Source organism: Triticum aestivum, chromosome 1A (genome assembly GCF_018294505.1).
Source record: "Triticum aestivum cultivar Chinese Spring chromosome 1A, IWGSC CS RefSeq v2.1, whole genome shotgun sequence".
Taxonomy (NCBI): domain Eukaryota; kingdom Viridiplantae; phylum Streptophyta; class Magnoliopsida; order Poales; family Poaceae; genus Triticum; species Triticum aestivum.
The window spans coordinates 458,066,283-458,077,225 of NC_057794.1; the positions used below are offsets into that span (position 1 = coordinate 458,066,283).

General features: G+C 50.7%; 1 protein-coding gene across 1 annotated transcript; it reads right to left on the reverse strand.

The window, feature by feature from the left end:
* Positions 1–2,043: 2,043 nt before the first annotated feature.
* Positions 2,044–4,915, reverse strand: LOC123056197 (NAC domain-containing protein 35). Its single transcript, XM_044479892.1, has 3 exons — positions 4,401–4,915; positions 4,034–4,308; positions 2,044–3,032 (listed from the first exon to the last, which is right to left on the reverse strand). The coding sequence occupies exons 1-3, from the start codon at positions 4,669–4,671 to the stop codon at positions 2,400–2,402; spliced, it is 1,179 nt and encodes a 392-aa protein (XP_044335827.1). The 5' UTR covers positions 4,672–4,915; the 3' UTR covers positions 2,044–2,399.
* Between the last annotated feature and the right edge of the window lie 6,028 nt (positions 4,916–10,943).

Consider the following 10,943-nt stretch of genomic DNA (forward strand, 5'->3'; position numbering starts at 1 on the left):
TTCAAAGTCCAAAAAGACTTATATTTTGAATATGCGAAAGTATATGCTTTAAAACAAACTTCACTTCATACTTTATATGCATAATATGTGTATAAGTGTACTGAATTGTTTTCTAATGGCTCCGGTAGATTTATCTCTAAATATACAACAAGGCAAATTGGAGAATTGTAGTTGGGTATTACAATTAATGAATAGCAGAGTCGGCTGCCATCATCATACAACCTAAATTACGAAAAAGGGTTTCCCCCGCTTTATATTATAAAGCAAACACCCGATACATCCAACTCGCCGGGGCCGCAGCACAGATAAGCCCAAAAGAAAAACAACAAGCAGAAAGAGAAATAAATGCCGACACCAGCAGATCAACGAAGAAGGGAAGTCCGGCAACCACTGACCCCCCGAAAAAGTACCACCACGCTCCCAGCATCCCGAAGCGCCGCGCCCCAAGCAACACCTTCAAGAGGGAATGCGACGATGCCGCCGCTGTTGCCCGAAGAAGTTCTAGGGTTTCCCCCGGTACGCGAGGGATAGTGGGGAAGGGGTATACCCGATGCCCCTCAGGAAGGTCCGACGGCGCTCGCAGGCGTCATCGCATTGGTGCCAGCCAGGCCGACATGGATTTCTCGTATCCACAACCACCACCGCTACCTCAGGCATTTCGAAATGCACCACCTCCTCGGCCACCCACCAGCTTGTGCCACCATGATTACTGGACAACCCTTCCCGCTTCACTGTAGCTGTCAACATGAGGCTTGGAGAGGAAGAGGAGACACCAGCCACGGGAGCGACCACAACTCGACCGGAAGGAGGGGACATCCTCCACCACCGCAGCGGAGCCGACCGGAGGCGGCGACGAGGACTTGCCAGGCCTCGATGGCCCGGCCCGGCCTGACCCATGTGGACCCTGACAGTCCTGTCACCACGCTGCAGCATGCCGGCCAACGAAGTCCTCACCGCCCGAGACCGCCGCCACCACGCCACCACCAAGGAACGTCGCCGCCGAGCACCAACCCACCGGCCCGCCCCAACCCAGATGGGTCCAAAAGGGCCCAGATCTAGGCTGGGCGGGCGCCGCCAGCCACAGCGCCACCGCGCCGCCCCACGGCCAACGGCCGCAACGCCGCGTCGAGAGTCACCGGGCCCGCAGCACCACCACCGACGGGCCACACCGATACTGGCCGAGGAGCACCGCCGCAGGCCACCACCGTATGAGCAAGAGGGAGCCGCGCGCGGGGAAGGGCAGGCCCGCCGCCGCCAGCACCACGCGGCCGAGGCCCGGCGGCGGGAGGAGGCAGGGGCGGGGGGGGGGGGCGCTGGAGAGGAGCGACGAAGGGGCCCCCGGTCGCCCCGCTCGGGGAGGCGACGCGGGGGTACGGGGAAGGGAAGGGAGGAAGGGGAGGGGTAGGGGAGCGGGCTCCGGCTAGCGGCGGCGACGGGCTCCGGCGGCGGCGGCGGCCCCATGCGGGGGAGCCGCCAGCGGCGGCGAGGGAACCCTAGGAGCGGGGCGTTCGCGAGAGCGGGGCCATACAACCTAAATTAATGTATAACAAACATCCTAGAGTGCAGAGAGCGAAACCGGCCAAAACCTAGCTATTGCATCCAGCATGCATGTATAACAACAAATTTACGAACTAGTCTTTACACCATTTGCCAGTAGATTGTCTTCTCCATCAATCAAATAGCAGATACATACAAATCGACAGGCATCTCGCCCAGTCATTCTTGCCTGGCCGGCCGGCCGGCACATGCACTTCCGCACAAACGAACTCTAACCATGCATGCGGCATACGTATCCTTACCTTTTGCAGCCAGTGGCTCACAGCAATGAGCAAAACACTACGCAAAAGAGCAAGAGCAATAATCACATGGATTATTCCATGCACACGCCAGTTAATCCTCGCCTTATCTGACACCTACCGCGCCTGCAAGTCTTCCCCCCACTCATGCAGAAAGAAACAACCCCTGCTGCAACGGTCTCCCGCCAATCATGCACACATTATTTCATGTGCCATGCAGAATTGCAGATTAAATGCTAGTAGAAACAACTGCCTGCCCGAGGCTTAGATTTTGGGTGATCACCATTCAACAGTGTAAACTAACCTCATTTGCTGTTAAACACATCGATCCGGGTGGAGTTAACTAAGACATGAAGCTGAACGTTTAGACTGACTGAACACAAACTTGTGCTTACAACATCAGTGCTATATATATCTTAATTTAGTTCTGAATCATATATACCACTTGCTGAAGAGTGGTGAAAGGGTATAATGTAAAGTCTAGGTTGATGGTTTTCAGAGTTAACCGTGGCTGCGAAAACCTACGAATTATGCATAGTGCCACTGCCCACTGGCATATGCAATGCAACCTCCTCTCAAGCCTGCATTTACTTGGTTTTGGAGTCATTTAAAACTAGAACTTCCGTAGTCCCTGCTGCCTGAGGTGTCAGGGTGGATCCAATCCCAAAGCTTGTCGGCCGGCGACACCGGCATCTCTCCGAGGGGCGGAATTTGCGACGACGACGGTGAGGGGAGGAAGTGGCTGCCGACGGCCGGGTGGTTAGGGTAGGCCTGGCTGTGGCCCACCAGCCGGCTCAGCTCGTCCCCCGGCGTGGAACTGCTGCCCATCATGGGTGCGTCTGCCAGGGCCATGAGCGAGTACGTGCAGCCCCTCGCGCCCGGCGCAACCGACATCGTTGAGCTCATCGCCGACGCAAAGGCGCTCGCCCTCGGGGGAGGAGGAGGCCGCGGCTGATGCAGCTGCGGAGCATTATTGTGCGGGGTGGCCTGGTCCATGATGGCTGGCAGCGGCGCCGACGAGCACTCGCCTTGGCCGAGTATGCCGTGGAAGCTGGGCTGCTGCGTCGGTGACAGCGGCGTGGACGACGGTGATGATACCTGCTGGCCAGCCGGCGGAATAATGGTGCGTGAGGTGCCCGGCCTCGCCGAGGCCGCTTGGGCGTTGCTGGAGGAGGGCCTCCCGTGGCCGTCGTCGATGCCGGAGCGCTTGTACACGCGGCAGAGCGAGATCTCGGACTGCATGCATGAAACATTTTGTGAACTTCGGATAAACTACATAAGCAAGCACGATCAAATTAAGGAATTCAGAATTTACTGCGACACGTCAAAGCTAAAGAAATTACTGTCAATACCAAAGATCTTACACGAGTACGGCCCTGTTTGGTTCATAAGTCCTATGACTTTTTTTAGTCCTAACATATAAGTTCCAAGTCCCTAAAAAGTCCCTACCTGTTTGGTTCCTCGGATTTATAAGTCTCTATAAGACCATATTATAACTATAAGTCCCTATAAGTCCCTCCTTGAGAGTCTTATTTCATAAGTCCCAAATGCCCACTTTAAGTCCCTATAAGTCCCTCCTGTTTGGTTTAGATGAGACTTATAGAGACTTATTTAAGTCCCTAGACCAATAAGTCCATGAAAACAAACACCCTCTACGTGTACGTGATACTAGCGAGGTGGCATAGGATGCAGTAAATTGAGTGAGGACTGAGGAACAGGGTGCATGCTTTTCATATGAAGTGAGCGCTAGCTGTGAGATGGAATTAAATGCTTCAATTAAGTTCGGATCTGAATATTTGAGCAAAGGGGAGCTGAATTGACTGTTTAGCTTGGACATGCAAATAGTTAAATTGAAGAATCTGGAGGACATGCAAGTGGTATCTAGCCAGCTATAAGAGGAATTCTGAATTCAACATGGCAGCGTTTGTACATGTCCATATGTATGCCAAAAAGAACGAGCAAAAAGCGAACCCTAAGCTCTTAGATCTGAAAAGAAAGAGAGGAAAGGCATGTCACATGTTCATGTGAATCATGCCAACCAACAAAAAAGGTAGCAGTGAACAAAAAGCAGATCAAATCAATGATTAACAGCATGAACAACGGCTGGTATATAGCTAGCTTCCCATGATTTCTCAAAACAAAGACCAATCAAGAGATGAGGAATTTCCGGGTCTTAAGTCTGGCCTCCAAATTCCAAAACCCTAGTCTAATTTCGCTTGCTTGATCGCGGCAATTACCTTGTAGAAGAGATCCGCGTCGGTGGTGGGCGGCGGGAGGCGGTACTCGTTCATGATCCAGCTGCTGCGGACGCCCTTGGGGGCCTTGCCGGAGTAGAAGACGAGCGTCTTCTTGAGGCCGATGGGCCGGCTGTTCTCGCCGCGGATCATCCTGTCGGCCCCCGTCGCCTTCCAGTACCCCGACGCCGTCACCCGGTTCGGCCGGTCGCCGTTCCGGTACTTGCGGTCCCGGGGCACGTAGAAGAACCACTCCTTCTCCCCAATCACCGCCATTGCTGCCAACAACAAGAAATCAATCAAGACCCCAATCTGCCAAGATTAATTTGAGCTAAGCGGTGTGTGGCTGTGTGTTCTAGCTAGTGTGTACCGGGGAGCTCCCATGGGTCAAAGCGGTAGAGATCGAGGAAGGTGATGAGCTCGACGTTGAAGCGCCGGCCCTCCACCTTGCGCCGGAGGTAGAACTCGATCAGCTCCTCCTCCGTCGGGTGGAACCGGAACCCCGGCATCACCAAGTCGTTCTCGTGCGAGTCGACTGCCGCCTCGTCGCTGACGCCGGCCACCGGCTCGTCACCCACTTCCCCTCCTTCTCCTCCTGCTGTCGCCGCCGAAACGCTCCCTTCGTCGATGTCTCTGCTCATGGCTGCCGGCTCTCCCTCGCCGTACCTATTGCCCGCATAGCGCGCGTGTGCGCACGGCAGCAGCAGGCCGGCGAGCCAGCTAGCTAGGGCAACCAGATGGCTGAGGAAAGGCAAGCGATTTGGGGGTGCGCAAGTAGGTGGGAGGGAGAGAGGATAAGAGTGGAGTTTGCACCATCGATATATACTGGAGTGGAGGCTTTGCCTAATGATCCATTGATCCTGGTTAGTTTTGATTGAAACGGAGTATCGATGATTAACTTGGTAATAATTAATGGCTAGTAAGTGTGGTGCCTACTAAGCACTGGCTAGCCTTAATAGTACGGTGGTACTACAACTATGTACATGTATTGATTTGACACATGATGAAACCTTTTTGTGATATATGATTCCCTGAAAAAAATTATAATTGCTTACATTATGCCGGTATATTTGTACATGGAATATCATGGCACACTGTAGTATATGATCTAAAACAAATTAACTGTAACTTTTAGAAGGAATGTGGAAAGTTCTACTTTATAGCTTGTAAAAATTGTAGCAACGTGGTAACTGAATTACCGAAGGTGCATGGTGGAAAATACAATAAAAGGAGAATACAAGGGGCTAGGTACACGTAGTGTTCCTACTGATGTGATGTGTGCCTTTGTTGCTTTAGCTAGGTCGACAGACTTGTTGGTCTTGAGCTGGAATTCCTTGCAAGATCCAAGACAATACATTTGATGATTATAAACTACTAGTAGTAGCTAGAGCCGTCACGCATCACGGTTGAACTTGAAGAAAACAACTTGGTTCCTACCACCTGTTATGCTACGTTGTACTCTGTACTTCCTCCGGTCCTTTTTACTCCGCGTATTAGATTTGTATCAAGTCAAATTTTACAAAGTTTGACTAAATTTATATTAAAAAATATCAACATCTACAATATCAAATATATATACTATGAAACTACATTTCATGATGAATCTAACAATATTGATTTGACATTGTGGATGTTGATATTTTTTTAATAAGTTTGGTCAAATTAAAGAGACATTGATTTCGGACAAAACTTGTATGCAGACTAAAAAGGACTGGAGGGAGTATTTATTAATCCACTTAACTAGCTGGGTCCTTTGAGTTGAAGGATTTTCAGATGAATTTTGCCAAACAAAATCCATATATGATAGGCCGGCCGGGTTGGGATAAAACCAGACTATGCTGCATGATTTTCGTGGATGGACACTTGGGCAGGCCGGCCGGGGAACCAGTGGATGAGCACTCGATCGAGAAACGGCACCAGTGACCTTTTGGGAAGAAGTGGTCACCAACAAAGGGAGTTAAAGAGGGGAAAATGACCAGCCGGGATGAGAACAACTTTGGGCGGCTACCGCTCCTGTGATTGAGATGGGTGCTTGCATCTCTGGTTTGTGGATTGTGCATCCTGGCCGGCTCGCCACCCTGGGTTTCTTGATCCGGTCCTTTTCGCAACGTATCTTTCGCTTTTTCGTCAAGAAAAAGGGAAATGTTTTCCTTTCCTATTGCAAATTAATCCAATGTTACTTCTTGAGTAATATATACCGTCATGGAGTTTTAGGGGGTTAATCCAATGTCCTTTCAATGCTCCTCTCCAGAAAGAAAAGACAAGACTTAGGGTTACTCTGCTATCCGCCGGCGCCGCCACCGGCCCGCCTCGTCTTTGGTGGCCCTAGGGCCATGGAGGCGTGGTTGACCCTGGCCCTTGCCAGCGGGAGGGATCTTGCTCTGTCTGTAGGGTTTTTTTTCTACTGTGTTTAGCGTTTTTGTCCTACTTAGAAAGGCGAGGCGATGGAGGCTAACTGAAGATGAAATAGGGTTCTTCCTCATAGCCCCCGTTTTTTGTGATGCGTCTAGCGTGGAGGGCATGTGCGGGTGTGTCTCTCGCGGATCTCACGGAATTTGGTTGGTGCTGGTCTTCAGTGTACCTGCTTGAATCCAGACTTCGTTCATGTGTCTACAGGTCGGATCCTTTCGATCTATACTTCTTTTCATCAGCGATGGTTGCTGTTCTAGTATGCTGGTCCCGTAAGGCTTAGCACGACGACTTCTTAATTGTCTACCCGCAAGTTTGACCCGTCTCTGTGAAGGAGGGTGATGATGACGGCGCGCTTCGGCTCGCTCCAGTGCTTGTAGTCGTCGCTATATAGTCTAAGGATATTGATGTAATTTTTGTTATTTATGTGTTCTTCGTACTACCATGACATGATGAATATTTCGAAAAATTTCTTGAAAAATATCCAATGTCATGGTACACAGTAGATAGGTGCATATAGCAAGAGTACTTGGAACTGAGAAATTAAGGCGGCAGCACTGTGACCCTCTCTAGCTAGCAGTGACACTCCAACGCGCTGTGATTCCTCCACAGGCATGCATGCACGCGTGGAGAGGCAGGCAGCTCATATGTGGGCACTGCAGCAGCCGGGTGGTCCATGCATGCATGGGATGCGAGCGAGGTCGGGGTTTATGCTTTAGCGGTGCGATTGCCGATTGGTGATCGATGGACGTGAAATAAATTCTTCGTATCATGAGCTACTAGCTTTAGCTACTAGTAGAGGCCTTCTCCTCGAGAGGGCACTCCCAGCGCCCATGGCATATGCACCAATTTTTCACAAAGTACATTCTAAGCACGTTTAAAAATGTCAAATTTAAAAGAAAATTTCACGCATACATGTCCGTAAATGTGTGTGCGTAACATAAAGTTTTGTGAAAAAATATCATTTCATTTTGTCTCAAAAAAAAATCCAGTGCTTCTAGATAGCGTTTCACGACACTTTTTTTGTGAGGCCACAATTTTTTTTGTTTTTTCATGAAACTTTAGGCACGAACATGGAGACGTAACTATGCAACATTTTCCAGATTTTTAGCATTTAGAAAATATGTTTTCTAAAGTGGGTTCATATGTACCAGGTTTATCCATGCATTTTCCTCTTCTCCTCGGCCTTTTCTTTTCCGTTCTTTGCCTTTTGCGCTGTGTGGATCCAGGTCACCTAGGAGCGATGCACGGGCCGTCCTGGCGTCCACTTCCCTCCCTCATGTTGCCGCGCCAAGGTCAAACCCCACTCACTCCAATTGTTTTAGGATTTTCGTTCTCTGATTTACTTATGGTACTTTCTTTTCGAGGTAAACCACATGCATTCATTCATGTGCAGAGTTACAAACCCACACGTAGTTATGATCCAAATGCACCCAGAACACAACTGATACAACACTTTGCAAAAAGAATCCCACAAGAAAAGCAATGAAGCCCTTCAGGGACAGAAAGCAAAACAAATAATCATCACCATACGTCGTCACCATCGGAGCTTTCGTAGGATAGAGAGGAGTCACCAACATCCCTATGACAGAAGAAAATCATAGCAGATGCTTGGCTGGTTCTTCAAAATAGGATCTGGACATCAGACCGCTTGATCTGTCGTGGCTGGCCCAACTGCAACGTGTGCCCTCTTTGCAAGCAAGTACAGGAGTCCGCTGCTCACCTACTCTTCTAATGTCGCTTCACGTTGCGCATTTGGAACAACATTCTTCCGTGGCTTGGAATGCAGCACATCTCTACTACTTCATGGTCGGCAAGCGCTTTGGTCAAAGGATGGTGGAACGGTAACTGAGGGAGTCCTGGATTAGGGGGTCTCCGGACAGCCGGACTATATCCTTTGGCCGAACTGTTGGACTATGAAGATACAAGATTGAAGATTTCGTCTCGTGTCCGGATGGGACTCTACTTGGCGTGGAAGGCAAGCTAGGCAATACGGATATGTATATCTCCTCCTTTGTAACCGACCTTGTATTACCCTAACCTTTTCCGGTGTCTATATAAACCGGAGGGTTTTGGTCCGTAGGACAACATACAATCATACCATAGGCTAGCTTCTAGGGTTTAGCCTCTCCGATCTCGTGGTAGATTAACTCTTGTAATACTCATATCATCAAGAATAAATCAAGTAGGACGTAGGATTTTACCTCCATCAAGAGGGCCCGAACCTGGGTAAAACATAGTGTCCCCTGCTTCCTGTTACTATCTGCCTTAGACGCACAGTTCGGGACCCCCTACCCGAGATCCGCCGGTTTTGACACCGACATTGGTGCTTTCATTGAGAGTTCCTCTATGTCGTCGCCGTTAGGCTTGATGGCTCCTACTATCATCGATAGTGACGCAGTCCAGGGTGAGACTTTTCTCCCCGGGTAGATCTTTGTGTTCGGCAGCTTCGCACTGCGGGCCAACTCGCTTGGCCATCTGGAGCAGATCGAAAGTTGCGCCCCTGGCCACCAGGTCGGGTTTGGAAGCTTAAACTATACGGCCGATATCCGTGGAGACTTGATCTTCGATAGATTCGAGCCCCTGCCTTGTGCGCCATGCGGTCACGATGAGTACGATTTAGCTCTACCATCGGACCGTATTCAGGAGATCGCACCGGCGGCCGCTCCGAGCCTCAATTTGGAGCCAGTTGCGCCATCCATGGATGGGTGGATAGACCCCGTCACGGAGGCCATATCCTCAGTGGCGATCGAGCCGAATATCGACCTTACCCTTCACGAGAGCCGTGTTGCCAAACTGCCAGATCCTTCTCTGGTCACGGACTTCGAACCGCCTGCGCCCGTTCCTATCGAATCCAATTGGGCGCCGATCATGGAGTTTACCTCCACGGATATTTTTTAGCACTCGCCCTTCGGTGACATACTGAACTCATTAAGGTCTCTCTCCTTGTCAGGAGAGTCCTGGCCGAACTACGTCCGGCAGGATTAGGATGCGGATGGCGAAGAAATTCGCCGCCCACCCACCACCCACTTAGTAGCCACTGTCGACGACTTAACCGACATGCTCGACTTCGACTCCGAAGACATCGACGGTATGGACAACGATGTGGGAGACGAAGAGGAACCACTGCCCACAGGGCATTGGACATCCACCTCATCATACGATATATATACATGGTGGACACACCCAAAGAAGGCAATGGCGACAAGACAACGGAGGATGACCCCTCCAAGAAGCAACCCAAGCGCCGGCGTCAGCGGCGCCGCTCTAAGTCCCGCCAAGGAAAAAGTGATGATACTGGCACCGGAGATAATAGCACTCCGGACAGTGTCGAGGACAACAACAATCCCCTCCAGCAAGATTTAGAGCAGGAGGATGAAGGAGCCAGCCCGCCTGAGAGAGCGGCATATGGAGATGCGGAGGATGATAATTACATGCCTCCCTCCGAAGACGAGGCAAGCCTCGACGATGACGAATTCGTCGTGCCAGAGGATCCCGTTGAATAAGAGCGCTTCAAGCGCCGGCTTATAGCCACGGCAAATAGCCTCAAGAAAAATCAGCAACAGCTTCAAGCTGATCAAGATTTGCTAGCTGACAGATGAACTGAAGTCCTGGCGGCCGAGGAATATAAACTCAAATGCCCCTCCAAGAGTTACCCAAAGTGCAGGTTGCTACCCCGACTGGAGGAGGAAGCACCAAAACCTACATCCACGGTGTATGACGCGGCTGATCGGCCACCTCGTGGCCGCGACAGAGAGACATTCCAGCCAAAAGCTCAGCCCGCACCCTGACGCCATTCAAATAAAAAGGCATGGGGAAATACGCCAGACCTGCGAGATGTATTGAAGGACAAAGCAAAACATGCAAGATCGATCTACGGATAACGAGGGCGCGCCACTATGCGAGACGATAATCGTCACGCCGGATACAGTACAAGTAAGTCCGGCCGGGCCGAACCCAGCGTCAAGACTCATTTGAGCTGCGTCACGATATAGCCCAGTACAGAGGCGCCGCACACCCCTTATGCTTCAAGTAATGGATCATCAAATCCTAGAGGGTTTCAAACCCATAAATATAGAATTATACAATGGCACAACAGATCCTGCGGTATAGATCGAGGATTTCCTCCTGCACATCCACATGGCCCACGGTGATGACCTACACGCCATCAAATACCTCCCACTCAAAATCAAAGGACCAACTCGGCATTGGCTCAACAGCTTGTCAGTAGAGTCCATTGGCTGTTGGGAAGATCTGGAAGCTGCATTCCTCGACAACTTTCAGGGCACTTATGTGCGACCACCAGATGCTGATGACTTGAGCCACATAATTCAGCAGCACGACACTCATGACCCGCTTTTGTGCGGGAGAAGACAGCTGGTTGGCTCGCAGCAATAACATATCAAAGAATCATGTTACTTCGGATACCAAGGACGGCAACGGCAGGTCACGTCGCAACAAACATAAGCGCCGCATTAACAGCGACAATACCGAGGATGCGGTA

What these genes read in the sequence shown, in the direction of transcription:
- LOC123056197 (XM_044479892.1), bottom strand. Translation starts at nt 4,671, where the DNA reads ATGAGCAGAGACATCGACGAAGGGAGCGTTTCGGCGGCGACAGCAGGA. An exon ending in TGACCCATGGGAGCTCCCCG is followed by an intron (nt 4,309 to 4,400) that starts GTACACACTAGC and finishes TGTTGTTGGCAG; the next exon opens with CAATGGCGGTGATTGGGGAG. An exon ending in ACGCGGATCTCTTCTACAAG is followed by an intron (nt 3,033 to 4,033) that starts GTAATTGCCGCG and finishes TCATGCATGCAG; the next exon opens with TCCGAGATCTCGCTCTGCCG.